This window comes from Anomaloglossus baeobatrachus, unplaced genomic scaffold (genome assembly GCF_048569485.1).
Source record: "Anomaloglossus baeobatrachus isolate aAnoBae1 unplaced genomic scaffold, aAnoBae1.hap1 Scaffold_3376, whole genome shotgun sequence".
Taxonomy (NCBI): domain Eukaryota; kingdom Metazoa; phylum Chordata; class Amphibia; order Anura; family Aromobatidae; genus Anomaloglossus; species Anomaloglossus baeobatrachus.
Window position 1 is genome coordinate 38716 of NW_027442750.1, and position 16821 is coordinate 55536.

Here is a 16821-nt window from a genome sequence, read left to right on the forward strand (position 1 = left end):
GTCCTCTGTCTCTCGGGGTGAGGTGGTGGGGCCCCTGTCCTCTGTCTCTCGGGGATGAGGTGGTGGGGCCCCTGTCCGCTGTCTCTCGGGGATGAGGTGGTGGGGCCCCCGTCCTCTGTCTCTCGGGGATGAGGTGGTGGGGCCCCTGTCCTCTGTCTCTCAGGGTGGGGTGGTGGAGCCCTGTCCTCTGTCTCTCGGGGTGAGGTGGTGGGTCCCCCGTCCTGTCTCTCGGGGTGAGGTGGTGGGGCCCCCGTCCTCTGTCTCTCGGGGTCAGGTGGTGGGGCCCCCGTCCTCTGTCTCCCGGGTTGAGGTGGGGCTCCATGCTGCAGATTCTGCTCATGTTATTTCCATGTTTCTCCAGGTTGATATGTTCTCGAGCAGTCAGGATGTGAGAAGTGTGAAGAACAATCTGACCACAGAAAGCTCTGTCTCTATGGTGGTAAAAATGGGTCTCCTCACGTCCAGCTCCTCCAGCTCCTCTGCTTTAGCAGCTGTGGAACAGAACCCCAAGGCTCCTCCTCCACATGGCGGCACACCGCTTACAGTGGTGCCAACAAGTTGGACACTAAACAGTAGCGCAGATTTTGGGAGGAAAGGAAACATCATGGATAAATCCTCTCCATGCGAGCCGACAGACAGCCCCAAGATGAACCTACCGTTCTCTTCCACTATTGGAAAGGATTTTACCAAGAGCTCCACTAAATCTCAGCCTTCTCCTCTCAGTGGAGGGAACGTCTTCCCTGAGCAGAAGGCGGCAGATGAGCCTCACAGCTTCCTATTGCCTCATGAGCAGGAGTACAAATCGTCTCCTCTCTCAAATAAAACTCCAGATATGAAACAGCGGAGCTCCACCGAGATCGAGGATGAGGAGCGCTTCCTTTACGGAGACGAGGAGGAGAAGCCAAAGCAGAAGAAAGCTCCTTCTGACCAAAAGGCCTCCGCCCCACCGGCTAAAAGCTCCGAGGACAAGCAAGAGTTTGAGAAAATCCATGACCTGCTGAAGACCATTGGCCTGGATATTGGCGTTGCTGAAATCGGGAAACTTGCCATTAGAACACAAGAGCGGCTTCATGGGAAGACAGTGGCACCTAAGACGACGCAGCCTCCAGCCGAGCAGCCACATAGCAAGCCCACAACCCCATCTGTTCAGCCCAAGGCTAAAGTTCCCAAACCCAAGGCCAACGTGCCGAAGCCCCAAGTGAAGGCAGAAGCCGCAGTGAAGGCTAAGCCACTTGCAAAACCAGTCACTAAAGCGCTCCCAACCCCCATCCCTAAAGACAAGCCAAAACTTATTTTGAAAAATCCTTTACCCAATGAGACGATTGCAGCACCGAAAGTAGAGGAACCCATTCAGCCACCCATCTCCTGCCCTGTGCCTGAACCCACACCTCCTCCAATAAGTCCCTCGCAAATCCCCGTCTATCCTGGTTACTCACATCCCCCTATGGTCCATGGATACAGCATGCCACCCAACTACAATCCCTATACTCCCTACGGGTCATATCCAACGTCCAGCTGGACAATGTATCCACCGATGCCCCCCCCGCCACCACCTGCACACATGCAGACACCACCACCGCCTCCTATTAGTGCCCCTTTCAGTGCACCCACACCCACCCCAGTGTACAACCCCCGCAGTAACCTGCGCATCATTGAAACCACTGAAGATCTTACGGATGCCAAAGCCATTGTCAAAACCGAACCCAAACCCACAACTTCATTAGGGGAGTGGCTGGCAAAACAGGAATCTGACCGTAAAAACAAAGAATCCGAGAAGCTAAAAGTAAGTCTGTCTGCATCCCCGAGTCTTGCTTCTTCAGTGTTTAGCCTTCACCGTATCCAGCAGGTTTATGAGAAGCCTACACCGGCACCATCTCTTCATGTAATACCCCGCAGTGGTGTAGGACCTGGAAATGATGCATCATCAAAACTAACACCCCCCATAGATAGCAGTGCAGCCGCGAGACTTCCGGCTGCAGTACAGTCATTGTCTCCTACAGTTCTCTGCTCCACTTTACTATATTAGTGGTAGTTGGATCTTTGTTCATCCAGAGCCACCTTATGCGGGCGTCACACGAGACGATCTATCGTGCGATATGTCGTCGGGGTCACGGTTTTCGTGACGCACATCCGTTTGCAACGTCGTTTCGTGTGACACCTACGAGCGTCTCAGAACGATCTCAAATCTGTTACAAATCGTGTATTGTTTACACGTCGTTTATTTTTCTTTGCACCAGTTGTTCATCGTACCCGGGGCAGCACACATCGCTCCGTGTGACACCCTGGGAACGATGAACACAGCTTACCTGCGTCCCGCCGGCAATGCGGTAGGAAGGAGGTGGGCGGGATTTTTACGTCTCGCTCATCTCCACGCCTTCACTTCTATTGGCCGGCCGCTCTGTGACGTCCCTCCCCCTTCAGGAAGTGGATGTTCGCCGCCCACAGCGAGGTCGCTCAGCAGGTAAGTACACGTGACGGGAGTTTAACGACTTTGTGCGACAAGAGCAACTAATTGCCCGTGACGCACAAACGACGGGGGCGGGTACGATTGCACGATGGAGCGTATCGTGTGACACCCGCATTATTCAGAATATTTCGGCACTGCGGTTTAGCCTGACCCATTGGAGAAGTGAGACTGTCTCTATAGATGGTAACGATGTGTGCCCCTCCCCTGTAAATAAGGATCTCAATTATGGATGAATGCAAGACGAAGCTGATGGACCTGAACACCAACAGACAGCACCGGGGTCACAGATGTGAGTAAGATAGCGATCGGGTCAGTACCGCCCAGACCTGTGACCCCTGAGCTGTACAATAGCGGGCGGGTCAGTACCACCCAGACCTGTGAGCCCTGAGCTGTACGATAGCGAGCGGGTCAGTTCCACCCAGACCTGTGACCCCTGAGCTGTACGATAGCGAGCGGGTCAGTACCGCCCAGACCTGTGACCCCTGAGCTGTACGATAGCGAGCGGGTCAGTTCCACCCAGACCTGTGACCCCTGAGCTGTACGATAGCGAGCGGGTCAGTACCACCCAGACCTGTGAGCCCTGAGCTGTACGATAGCGGGTGGGTCAGTACCACCCAGACCTGTGACCCCTGAGCTGTACGATAGCGAGCGGGTCAGTACCGCCCAGACCTGTGACCCCTGAGCTGTACGATAGCGAGCGGGTCAGTACCGCCCAGACCTGTGACCCCTGAGCTGTACGATAGCGAGCGGGTCAGTACCGCCCAGACCTGTGACCCCTGAGCTGTACGATAGCGAGCGGGTCAGTACCGCCCAGACCTGTGACCCCTGAGCTGTACGATAGCGAGCGGGTCAATACCGCCCAGACCTGTGACCCCTGAGCTGTACGATAGCGAGCGGGTCAGTACCGCCCAGACCTGTGAGCCCTGAGCTGTACGATAGCGAGCGGGTCAGTGCTGCCCAGACCTGTGACCCCTGAGCTGTTCGATAGCGAGCGGGTCAGTACCACCCAGACCTGTGACCCCTGAGCTGTATGATAGCGAGCGGGTCAGTACCACCCAGACCTGTGACCCCTGAGCTGTACGATAGCGAACGGCTCAGTACCACCCAGACCTGTGAGCCCTGAGCTGTACGATAGCGAGCGGGTCAGTGCTGCCCAGACCTGTGACCCCTGAGCTGTACGATAGCGAGCGGGTCAGTTCCACCCAGACCTGTGACCCCTGATCTGTTCGATAGCGAGCGGGTCAGTACCGCCCAGACCTGTGACCCCTGAGCTGTACGATAGCGAGCGGGTCAGTACCGCCCAGACCTGTGACCCCTGAGCTTTACGATAGCGAGCGGGTCAGTACCGCCCAGACCTGTGACCCCTGAGCTGTACGATAACGAGCGGGTCAGTACCGCCCAGACCTGTGACCCCCTGAGCTGTACGATAGCGAGCGGGTCAGTTCCACCCAGACCTGTGACCCCCTGAGCTGTACGATAGCGAGCGGGTCAGTTCCACCCAGACCTGTGACCCCTGAGCTGTTCGATAGCGGGCGGGTCAGTTCCACCCAGACCTGTGACCCCTGAGCTGTTCGATAGCGAGCGGGTTAGTGCTGCCCAGACCTGTGACCCCTGTGCTGTACGATAGCGAGCGGGTCAGTACCGCCCAGACTTGTGACCCCTGAGCTGTACGATAGCGAGCGGGTCAGTGCTGTCCAGACCTGTGACCCCTGAGCTGTACGATAGCGAGCGGGTCAGTGCTGTCCAGACCTGTGACCCCTGTGCTGTACGATAGCGAGCGGGTTAGTGCTGTCCAGACCTGTGACCCCTGAGCTGTACGATAGCGAGCGGGTCAGTACCGCCCAGACCTGTGACCCCTGAGCTGTACGATAACGAGCGGGTCAGTACCACCCAGACCTCTGACCCCTGTGCTGTACGATAGTGGGTGGGTCAGTGCCGAGCAGACCTGTGACCCCTGAGCTGTAAGATAGCGAGCGGGTCAGTACCACCCAGACCTCTGACCCCTGTGCTGTACGATAGCGAGCGGGTCAGTACCACCCAGACCTGTGACCCCTGAGCTGTACGATAGTGGATGGGTCAGTGCTGCCCAGACCTGTGACCCCTGAGCTCTACGATAGCGAGCGGGTCAGTGCTGCCCAGACCTGTGACCCCTGAGCTGTACGATAGCGAGCGGGTCAGTTCCACCCAGACCTGTGACCCCTGAGCTGTACGATAGCGGGTGGGTCAGTTCCACCCAGACCTGTGACCCCTGAGCTGTTCGATAGCGAGCGGGTCAGTGCTGCCCAGACCTGTGACCCCTGAGCTGTACGATAGCGGGCGGGTCAGTACCACCCAGACCTGTGACCCCTGAGCTGTACGATAGCGGGTGGGTCAGTACCACCCAGACCTGTGACCCCTGAGCTGTACGATAGCGAGCGGGTCAGTGCTGCCCAGACCTGTGACCCCTGAGCTCTACGATAGCGAGCGGGTCAGTTCCACCCAGACCTGTGACCCCTGAGCTGTACGATAGCGGGTGGGTCAGTTCCACCCAGACCTGTGACCCCTGAGCTGTTCGATAGCGAGCGGGTCAGTGCTGCCCAGACCTGTGACCCCTGAGCTGTTCGATAGTGAGCGGGTCAGTACCGCCCAGACCTGTGACCCCTGAGCTGTACGATAGCGAGCGGGTCAGTGCTGCCCAGACCTGTGACCCCTGAGCTGTACGATAGCGAGCGGGTCAGTTCCACCCAGACCTGTGACCCCTGAGCTGTTCGATAGCGAGCGGGTCAGTGCTGCCCAGACCTGTGACCCCTGAGCTGTACGATAGCGGGCGGGTCAGTACCACCCAGACCTGTGACCCCTGAGCTGTACGATAGCGGGTGGGTCAGTACCACCCAGACCTGTGACCCCTGAGCTGTACGATAGCGAGCGGGTCAGTGCTGCCCAGACCTGTGACCCCTGAGCTCTACGATAGCGAGCGGGTCAGTTCCACCCAGACCTGTGACCCCTGAGCTGTTCGATAGCGAGCGGGTCAGTGCTGCCCAGACCTGTGACCCCTGAGCTGTTCGATAGCGAGCGGGTCAGTACCGCCCAGACCTGTGACCCCTGAGCTGTTCGATAGCGGGTGGGTCAGTACCACCCAGACCTGTGACCCCTGAGCTGTTCGATAGCGGGTGGGTCAGTACCACCCAGACCTGTGACCCCTGAGCTGTACGATAGCGAGCGGGTCAGTACCGCCCAGACCTGTGAGCCCTGAGCTGTACGATAGCGAGCGGGTCAGTGCTGCCCAGACCTGTGACTCCTGAGCTGTACGATAGCGAGCGGGTCAGTACCGCCCAGACCTGTGACCCCTGAGCTGTACGATAGCGGGCGGGTCAGTACCACCCAGACCTGTGAGCCCTGAGCTGTACGATAGCGGGTGGGTCAGTACCACCCAGACCTGTGACCCCTGAGCTGTACGATAGCGGGTGGGTCAGTTCCACCCAGACCTGTGACCCCTGAGCTGTTCGATAGCGGGTGGGTCAGTACCACCCAGACCTGTGACCCCTGAGCTGTACGATAGCGGGTGGGTCAGTACCACCCAGACCTGTGACCCCTGAGCTGTACGATAGCGAGCGGGTCAGTTCCACCCAGACCTGTGACCCCTGAGCTGTTCGATAACGAGCGGGTCAGTACCGCCCAGACCTGTGACCCCCTGAGCTGTACGATAGCGAGCGGGTCAGTTCCACCCAGACCTGTGACCCCTGAGCTGTACGATAGCGAGCGGGTCAGTTCCACCCAGACCTGTGACCCCTGAGCTGTTCGATAGCGGGCGGGTCAGTTCCACCCAGACCTGTGACCCCTGAGCTGTTCGATAGCGAGCGGGTTAGTGCTGCCCAGACCTGTGACCCCTGTGCTGTACGATAGCGAGCGGGTCAGTACCGCCCAGACTTGTGACCCCTGAGCTGTACGATAGCGAGCGGGTCAGTGCTGTCCAGACCTGTGACCCCTGAGCTGTACGATAGCGAGCGGGTCAGTGCTGTCCAGACCTGTGACCCCTGTGCTGTACGATAGCGAGCGGGTTAGTGCTGTCCAGACCTGTGACCCCTGAGCTGTACGATAGCGAGCGGGTCAGTACCGCCCAGACCTGTGACCCCTGAGCTGTACGATAACGAGCGGGTCAGTACCACCCAGACCTCTGACCCCTGTGCTGTACGATAGTGGGTGGGTCAGTGCCGAGCAGACCTGTGACCCCTGAGCTGTAAGATAGCGAGCGGGTCAGTACCACCCAGACCTCTGACCCCTGTGCTGTACGATAGCGAGCGGGTCAGTACCACCCAGACCTGTGACCCCTGAGCTGTACGATAGTGGATGGGTCAGTGCTGCCCAGACCTGTGACCCCTGAGCTGTACGATAGCGAGCGGGTCAGTTCCACCCAGACCTGTGACCCCTGAGCTGTACGATAGCGGGTGGGTCAGTTCCACCCAGACCTGTGACCCCTGAGCTGTTCGATAGCGAGCGGGTCAGTGCTGCCCAGACCTGTGACCCCTGAGCTGTACGATAGCGGGCGGGTCAGTACCACCCAGACCTGTGACCCCTGAGCTGTACGATAGCGGGTGGGTCAGTACCACCCAGACCTGTGACCCCTGAGCTGTACGATAGCGAGCGGGTCAGTGCTGCCCAGACCTGTGACCCCTGAGCTCTACGATAGCGAGCGGGTCAGTTCCACCCAGACCTGTGACCCCTGAGCTGTACGATAGCGGGTGGGTCAGTTCCACCCAGACCTGTGACCCCTGAGCTGTTCGATAGCGAGCGGGTCAGTGCTGCCCAGACCTGTGACCCCTGAGCTGTTCGATAGTGAGCGGGTCAGTACCGCCCAGACCTGTGACCCCTGAGCTGTACGATAGCGAGCGGGTCAGTGCTGCCCAGACCTGTGACCCCTGAGCTGTTCGATAGCGAGCGGGTCAGTGCTGCCCAGACCTGTGACCCCTGAGCTGTTCGATAGCGAGCGGGTCAGTACCGCCCAGACCTGTGACCCCTGAGCTGTTCGATAGCGGGTGGGTCAGTACCACCCAGACCTGTGACCCCTGAGCTGTACGATAGCGAGCGGGTCAGTACCGCCCAGACCTGTGAGCCCTGAGCTGTACGATAGCGAGCGGGTCAGTGCTGCCCAGACCTGTGACTCCTGAGCTGTACGATAGCGAGCGGGTCAGTACCGCCCAGACCTGTGACCCCTGAGCTGTACGATAGCGGGCGGGTCAGTACCACCCAGACCTGTGAGCCCTGAGCTGTACGATAGCGGGTGGGTCAGTACCACCCAGACCTGTGACCCCTGAGCTGTACGATAGCGGGTGGGTCAGTTCCACCCAGACCTGTGACCCCTGAGCTGTTCGATAGCGGGTGGGTCAGTACCACCCAGACCTGTGACCCCTGAGCTGTACGATAGCGGGTGGGTCAGTACCACCCAGACCTGTGACCCCTGAGCTGTACGATAGCGAGCGGGTCAGTTCCACCCAGACCTGTGACCCCTGAGCTGTTCGATAGCGAGCGGGTCAGTGCTGCCCAGACCTGTGACCCCTGAGCTGTACGATAGCGGGTGGGTCAGTACCACCCAGACCTGTGACCCCTGAGCTGTACGATAGCGGGTGGGTCAGTACCACCCAGACCTGTGACCCCTGAGCTGTACGATAGCGAGCGGGTCAGTTCCACCCATACCTGTGACCCCTGAGCTGTTCGATAGCGAGCGGGTCAGTGCTGCCCAGACCTGTGACCCCTGAGCTGTTCGATAGCGAGCGGGTCAGTACCACCGCCCAGACCTGTGACCCCTGAGCTGTACGATAGCGAGCGGGTCAGTGCTGCCCAGACCTGTGACCCCTGAGCTGTTCGATAGCGAGCGGGTCAGTACCACCCAGACCTGTGAGCCCTGAGCTGTACGATAGCGAGCGGGTCAGTGCTGTCCAGACCTGTGACCCCTGTGCTGTACGATAGTGGATGGGTCAGTGCCGAGCAGACCCCTGACCCCTGTACTGTAGGATAGTGGGTGGGTCGGTGCTGAGCAGACCTCTGACCCCTGTACTGTAGGGTAGTGGGTGGGTGAGGGCCGAGCAGACCCGTGACCCCTGTGCAGTACGATAGTGGGTGGGTCAGTGCCGAGCAGACCTCTGACCCCAGTACTGTACGATAGTAGGTGGGTCAGGGCCGAGCAGACCTGTGACCCCTGTGCTGTACGATAGTGGGTGGGTCAGTGCCGAGCAGACCCGTCACCCCTGTACTGTAGGGTAGTGGGTGGGTCAGGGCCAAGCAGACCTCTGACCCCTGTGCTGTACGATAGTGAGTGGGTCAGTGCCGAGCAGACCTCTGACCCCTGTACTGTAGGGTAGTGGGTGGTCAGGGCTGAGCAGACCCGTCACCCCTGTACTGTAGGGTAGTGGGTGGGTCAGGGCCGAGCAGACCTCTGACCCCTGTGCTGTAGGGTAGTGGGTGGGTCAGTGCCGAACAGACCTCTGACCCCTGTACTGTAGGGTAGTGGGTGGGTCAGGGCCGAGCAGACCCGTGACCCCTGTGCTGTACGATAGTGGGTGGGTTAGTGCCGAGCAGACCTCTGACCCCTGTACTGTAGGGTAGTGGGTGGTCAGGGCTAAGCAGACCCGTCACCCCTGTACTGTAGGGTAGTGGGTGGGTCAGGGCCGAGCAGACCTCTGACCTCTGTGCTGTAGGATAGTGGGTGGATCAGTGCCGAGCAGACCTCTGACCCCTGTACTGTAGGGTAGTGGGTGGTCAGGGCTAAGCAGACCTCTGACCCCTGTGCTGTAGGATATTGGGTGGATCAGTGCCGAGCAGACCTCTGACCCCTGTACTGTAGGGTAGTGGGTGGTCAGGGCTGAGCAGACCTCTGACCCCTGTGCTGTAGGATATTGGGTGGATCAGTGCCGAGCAGACCTCTGACCCCTGTACTGTAGGGTAGTGGGTGGGTCAGGGCCGAGCAGACCTCTGACCCCTGTGCTGTAGGGTAGTGGGTGGGTCAGTGCCGAGCAGACCTCTGACCCCTGTGCTGTAGGGTAGTGGGTGGGTCAGTGCCGAACAGACCTCTGACCCCTGTACTGTAGGGTAGTGGGTGGGTCAGGGCCGAGCAGACCCGTGACCCCTGTGCTGTACGATAGTAGGTGGGTCAGGGCCGAGCAGACCTGTGACCCCTGTGCTGTACGATAGTGGGTGGGTCAGTGCCGAACAGACCGTGACCCCTGTGCTGTACGATAGTGGGTGGGTCAGTGCCGAGCAGACCTCTGACCCCTGTGCTGTAGGGTAGTGGGTGGGTCAGGGCCGAGCAGACCTGTGACCCCTGTGCTGTACGATAGTGGGTGGGTCAGTGCCGAGCAGACCGTGACCCCTGTGCTGTACGATAGTGGGTGGGTCAGTGCCGAGCAGACCCGTCACCCCTGTACTGTAGGGTAGTGGGTGGGTCAGTGCCGAGCAGACCTCTGACCCCTGTACTGTAGGGTAGTGGGTGGTCAGGGCTGAGCAGACCCGTCACCCCTGTGCTGTAGGGTAGTGGGTGGGTCAGTGCCGAGCAGACCTCTGACCCCTGTACTGTAGGGTAGTGGGTGGTCAGGGCTGAGCAGACCTCTGACCCCAGTACTGTACGATAGTAGGTGGGTCAGGGCCGAGCAGACCTGTGACCCCTGTGCTGTACGATAGTGGGTGGGTCAGTGCCGAGCAGACCGTGACCCCTGTGCTGTACGATAGTGGGTGGGTCAGTGCCGAGCAGACCCGTCACCCCTGTACTGTAGGGTAGTGGGTGGGTCAGGGCCGAGCAGACCTCTGACCCCTGTGCTGTACGATAGTGGGTGGGTCAGTGCCGAGCAGACCTCTGTCCCCTGTACTGTAGGGTAGTGGGTGGTCAGGGCTGAGCAGACCCGTCACCCCTGTACTGTAGGTTAGTGGGTGGGTCAGGGCCGAGCAGACCTCTGACCCCTGTGCTGTAGGGTAGTGGGTGGGTCAGTGCCGAACAGACCTCTGACCCCTGTACTGTAGGGTAGTGGGTGGGTCAGTGCCGAACAGACCTCTGACCCCTGTACTGTACGATAGTGGGTGGGTTAGTGCCGAGCAGACCTCTGACCCCTGTACTGTAGGGTAGTGGGTGGTCAGGGCTAAGCAGACCCGTCACCCCTGTACTGTAGGGTAGTGGGTGGGTCAGGGCCGAGCAGACCTCTGACCCCTGTGCTGTAGGGTAGTGGGTGGGTCAGTGCCGAGCAGACCCGTCACCCCTGTACTGTAGGGTAGTGGGTGGGTCAGAGCCGAGCAGACCTCTGACCCCTGTACTGTAGGGTAGTTGGTGGTCAGGGCTAAGCAGACCCGTCACCCCTGTACTGTAGGGTAGTGGGTGGGTCAGGGCTGAGCAGACCTCTGACCCCTGTGCTGTAGGGTAGTGGGTGGGTCAGTGCCGAGCAGACCTCTGACCCCTGTGCTGTAGGGTAGTGGGTGGGTCAGTGCCGAGCAGACCTCTGACCCCTGTGCTGTAGGATAGATGTATATAAACCCTGCTAAACAAGCCAGAAGCTGATAGTTGGCGAGTGAATCACTTAGCACCTCCCGTATACAAGGGGCCATGGACCATGCAGTGCTGTGTGAGGACAGAACCGTTAAACCATCATTCTGTATCTGTGCATTATGGGCCAGTGTGAACTTGTGCATAAACGAGCACTCACTGATCTGTATAGGGTGGATCAGCGCTCGTTAGGGGTGGAAGTCGGCAATATGAATGCACCATTAGAGCTTCTAGTAATGTCCTGTTACTGGCAGAAGCTAGGCCCAGCGTCTGCTGGTCCAGGTAAGTGTGGTCAAGCAGTGCCCGTGTTGTGGGGGGCTGTAGTGCCTTGTACAAATGCTTGTTATCACCCTAACAAAAAAGCCTTTCATTTATTGAAGGTCTTGGAGGAGCTTGACTCTGTCAGGAAGGAGCACAAGGTCAAGAGCGAGAGTTTAAAGACCCTCAGCACCAAAGTGGAGCAGCTGCGCATCCAGCAGGGTGAGTTACATGGGGGCATCAGTGAAGACATACAGTCTCATTCTATGGCTGCAGATGACCCTTTCTCATTGTCTGTCGCAGGTATCCTCCTCCGGAAGAAGCGACGGGAGAAGGACGGACATAAGGATCCTCTACTGGAAGAACTGAACAATGTATTGGAGAGCGCCCAAAAGCAAATCAGCTCCCTCTCTGAGGAGATAAGCACAACCAAACAGAAGCAACAGCAGCTCACCAAGGTGGCGGAGATCCTGGGCGTCAGCCCCGCGGAGCTCACAGTGAAGAGCGCCCCAAAGAAAGAGGAGGGAAGCCCAGGTTCTCCTCCGCTTCCCCGGGTGAGAGCATGGTCTACTCCGCAGCTGCGCACAAGTATAATCCTGTATCTGTAACCTGTCATGATTGTATCTTCTGATTGAGCGCGTATTGTCGACTCCATGCTGTTATGTATGTTGCCTGAGCTTTGCTCCACACATTTGTACCCACCTGTCGTTTTTGCTCTTAGACTTTTTCTGTTTCTTATCCAGGACTCTAATAATGAGTCGAGAATAAGTAATGACTCCTCGAAGTCAGGAGATCACCTGAAGTCCAGAAGTGACCCAGGGTCTGATGCTAAAGCCAAGAGCAGCTCCTTAATATTTGGAGCAGATGCTAAGTTATTGGGGGACACACACCTGCCCAATGTGACCAAGAAGTCAGAAGTCAAGTGTAAAGGCACGCCAGTCGTGCCACACCCTGACCCTAAGAGCTCACCGGAGCCCCACTCACCCCACATGTCAAAATCAAGAGACAAGTCACGCTCTAAAAGCCCAAGACCCACCACACCTTCCTCCAAGACAGCCACCAAGTCTGAAGAGCCTCTGCCTTTTGATCTATCTGACATCTTTGAGTATTATGACTCAGGCTCACATTGGTGTGAGGACTGTAATGAAATCTGCCTGACGCTGCCCGAATTCCTGCTACACCTGCACAATAAGAAGCACAGTGAGGTAAGATGTGGAGCCGGGGATGATGTGTGGCTGTGTCTATTGTCACTGGCCATGGGAGGATGTCCTCACCATAGATCTCCTAGATGACACCCAGCTGATACTTTTCTGCTATATTTTTCACATATGTACAGAGTATAAAAGAGGTGAAGAGACCATGGATGAAAAAGAAACCTCAAGAACCGACCTCTACAATGAAACAGAAAGTGAATATTCCTCTTAAAGGTAAACCTGTTCCCTTCACACTGACCCTGGGGGATATGGGGCTTGTACAGTTTCTTATGTTACTGGTGTTGCAGGTCCCGAATTCGTGGTCCCAGTTAGTGGCTACTACTGTGGACTATGTGAGGAGATGTTTCCGGATCACATTGCTGGGGAAGAGCATCTGAAAGCGTATGCCCACAATGATAAGTACAAGGTTTGTGTCATTCATGCCACTGGTATCGTCCCTGGTAAGTCGCCTTATAGGGTGGAATTTAGATGGCTGGAGATTAGTGTTTTCACAAATGGGGAAAGCTTAGATAATTTTTATGCTTAAAATTCCAGAAACTCTGGACATTCATTGATATTCCTTTACAGAAACACATTGATATGCAGATCAATTATGAAGTGACGCGTCGTGAGAAGAAGAAGGCAAGCCTGACTGCTGCTCAAGAATTAGATCGGAAAATAGCAGACCACAAACGCAAGATTCAAGAGCAGAAATTTGAAGTCCCAGTCTACAAATCTAAGAGGGCAAGGAAGGAAGACGAAAAGAGAGCCAAATCCAAACATCACATATCTTCCTCTCCACACTCCACCGAACAGAAACGGAATAAGACACCAGAAAAGGAGCCTTCAAAGAACACCACGTTTGGGAAGTTTGCATGGAAAACAGCAGAAAAAACCCAGGCAGCAGTCAATTCTGCGGACGTAGAAGCTGCACCCATCAAACCGAAGGAAGAGGAGTCGAAAACTCTCAGCTTGAAGCCAAAGGGTTTTGTCATAAAACTCCTGGGTAAACCCAGTGCCCTGCCTGGAAATGCTTTGTCCCCTTCCCATTCGACTGCCTCCACAACAGTCACCTCTACTGCTTCCCCGACCTCAACATCTGCTGCACCTACATCTACTTCCACAACTCAAACAAAAGTTCGACCTAACCTGCCAGGTCTAGTGAATGTCCGTTTACCGACCCCTCAGGTGACGATGAGTAAACCTGCTCCACTAAACACTTTCCTGTCTATAAGGTCCTCAAATACAACCTCAAAATCTATCCCAATAGTGAAAAACAAGCCCTCAGGTGGGTTACCAGAGGACTTGGTCTCGAAAGCTTTTGGAGGTGAAGTGGTTGTACTTAAAAAGAGTGCACAACCAGAATCCAAGGCTAAAACCCCAAGTAAAGAGCTGGAGAAGACAGCTGGACAAAGCGCAAAAACTATACAGGTGAAGAAAGGTCAAGAGCTGTTCAATAAAAAAGAGACTGTAGAAAAGCAAGGAGTCAAGAATGAAAAGGAAAGCTCTGTCTCTAAGCCATCCTCAAGTTGGTTTTCTCAGAAATCTGATCCTGTCCCCAAAAGCACTTCTCACACAAACATCTTTGGTCCCATCCGACCTACAGCGAGCCCAGGGCCTTCAAAGGTTCAACACTCCCCAAACACCAAGTCTCCTGTGACAAATGCTGCTTCATCTCCAATTAGTAGCCCAAAATCTGCAATATCATCCGTAAACAAGTCAACCAGTAGTTTATCTAACTATGCTAAATCGGACGGCAGCATCAATCCCACTAACCCACAGACCGATAAAGCTGGACCAACGCTGAGAACAGACAAAAATGCAGTCCAAACACCTAAAGAAACAACTCCTGGCAAATCCAAAAATGAGACGCCCCAAGAGGTTAAGACCTCAGTGGTTTTGAGGAACCCTACAACTGGCCAGCAGGAACATTTACTTTTTCAACAAACTAATGACGAGGACACAAATGACCAAAACTTACAAAAAACTAAACCCATGCCTGCAGAGGATAATTATGAAAACCGTGACAAACCAGAATCTACTCCTCCGCTACCCATGCAGAAAGCAAAGCCAACGTTCAACGCTACTACCAAGCTTAACCAGAAATTTAAGAAAGCTCCGTTGTCCTTGCCCACTTCTCTGTTTGGTCATGTGCAAGATGCTGGATGTAAAGACATCAAAATCACATCAATAGAAGCCCAGAAGCCCAATTATGGCCCAGACAAAAGAGACAGTCCTCTGATTCCACCGACTATATACAGCCCTGCCAACCCCATACAGCAAGAACTCGACTCATATTATAAGCTAATCGCATCTGAGGATGATCCTGAAGACTTAACTACGTCTGAAGATCAAGACTCGGAAGTTGCCCTTCAACCCACAAATGTAACTACAACTCCCCTGCAGACAAGGGTAGAAAGTCCAACCGAGCAGAAGGTGCAATTAGAAAGGCCACCTGCACTTGTGAAAACACCGATCAGACCAGTTGTGCCAGACCTTTCTGGTGATGATGTTGATGACTCTGATATGGCGTGTGAAGTTCCTGATGCCACTTTGAGTTCTGTTGCTCAGACGTCTGGCTGGAAACCCATGAAGTCCAGTTTCACATTAAGTGGCAGCCAACATGCATCAGGTTTGGCATCTGGAAAAGCTTCAATGAAGAAAGACCAATCCAAAGAGAGACAAATGACCACAACATCCGCACCAGAAAATTCCATGGAAGATCTGTCTGTGTGTGTTACGTGTGATTCTGATTAATGTCTCATAAAGAGAAGATGAACAGCTGTCCCCCAGACCCAATGTAAGCGAACATTACCTAGTAAGGGATTTAGGCTGGGATAGCACGGATCCCTCTGGAGTCTAGGCTTGTGAAGCTCTCTATAAGGGTTAGTAGCGAGGAGTTGTGTACAGTGAGCAGTATATATCCTGACATATTGCACTAGAATTGTGAACAGAAGTGTGACACCTGGTGAATGGCCCGATGCCAGTGCGGCCCTGCATGTCTGCTCCCTGAAGGCCTAAAGTGCAGGCCTGATGTTAAGAAGGTCCAGTGGAGCAGAAGTGACGTGCTCATCTACTGGCCTACGCTATTGATCCGGTGGAGCAGAAGTGACCGTGCTCATCTACTGGCCTACGCTATTGATCCGGTGGAGCAGAAGTGACCGTGCTCATCCACTCTCCTCGAATGTTAATCCTCGTCTTTACTGTTGTATTTTTACATTGACATTCCGGTTCTCACACGTGCGCTCTGCGTCCAGCGTGGGGTACAGCCCATTGTTGTATTGATGGACATTCGTTTGCTCTGTAGCTTGTTTGATTTTGTAATGGTTTATGTTTTCATGCATCTTGCAACCATCTTCCATCAAGGTCATCCCCAAGGGTTGCGAAGGTTGAGCCTGGAGAGCGCATCTGGGTAAGAGATGTTTGTACATATTGACCCTGGTTTTGGGGTCCTGCACATAGTGGGTTTTTTTGTTTGTTATATAGTATATGTAGAAGACATAAAGCAGAAGGTCACAGAAGTGTCTTCTGCCCCCGAGTTGTACTCCAGGTCTCTGATGTACATTTTGAACATTTCAATAAAAGCTTTCCCTCCATTCATGTTCAGTCGCTTCTTTTTCTTGTCATTTGTGTGTCCCCTTCAGGACGTCTGCCGATGTCATTACGCCTCTCTAAGGTATCTTGTCCTGTAGCCTCTATAGACCATGGCCATCAGGTATGTGGACATATTCCTCATGCTAGTGAACAAGGCCGAAAGCTTCTGTCTCTTGGCACTGGCAATATGTGAATGGTGGCATAGCAAGTATGGGTCATTCCATGTCACGTGAACCAATAATTTTTACCTCCTATATTTTTAATTCTGTTGAGATTTTGTTATTTGGTAATAGTGAGTCAGTGAATGCAAAATGTGAAGAAAAAAAAAATTCTAGATATGTTTGTTTTTTTTAATTGATTTTCAAAGTTTGGAAATAGTGTGAATTTGGGTGTTACCTTTACATCTCTCCTCATAACGCCGGCTAGAAAAAAAGCTAGAGAAACAAAATGCGCCCCATCTGCTCAGCACAGTGCAGGCTCTCACCGGATGTGTCACAAGAGGAGCTTTGTTAATATTTTACCCGTGCAAACGCAATATTTTATAACTAATTTCCGAAAAAAAACGTTTAATTTAAAAATTTAAAAAAAATGCCCATGTGCCCGCTATGTTCCTGGCCACATCTGTACCAAAATGCAAGTGGGGATCGCGATGGGATCATATATAAAAATCTGGAAGTAAGGCCGCTTTCACACTTGCGTTGTTTGGCATCAGTCACAGTGCGTTGTGTGACGCAGGTGACGGATGCGTTGTAAATAGTGCGATAATAAAGGCAACGGATTCCTGTAAAATAAAAACGCTTGTGATTTTT

At 54.8% G+C, this 16821-nt stretch overlaps 1 protein-coding gene across 1 annotated transcript in view; it reads left to right on the forward strand.

Moving 5' to 3' along the window:
• ZNF318 (zinc finger protein 318) overlaps window positions 1-16018 on the forward strand; it is a 45013-nt gene extending 28995 nt beyond the window's left edge. The window contains exons 4-10 of the mRNA XM_075332472.1: window positions 362-1783; window positions 11348-11447; window positions 11529-11779; window positions 11969-12430; window positions 12562-12652; window positions 12727-12845; window positions 13007-16018. Of these exons, the coding sequence (XP_075188587.1) occupies window positions 362-1783; window positions 11348-11447; window positions 11529-11779; window positions 11969-12430; window positions 12562-12652; window positions 12727-12845; window positions 13007-15175 (4614 nt within the window). The 3' untranslated portion in view covers window positions 15176-16018. The remainder of the gene's footprint in view (window positions 1-361; window positions 1784-11347; window positions 11448-11528; window positions 11780-11968; window positions 12431-12561; window positions 12653-12726; window positions 12846-13006) is intronic.
• The last annotated feature ends 803 nt before the right edge of the window (window positions 16019-16821 follow it).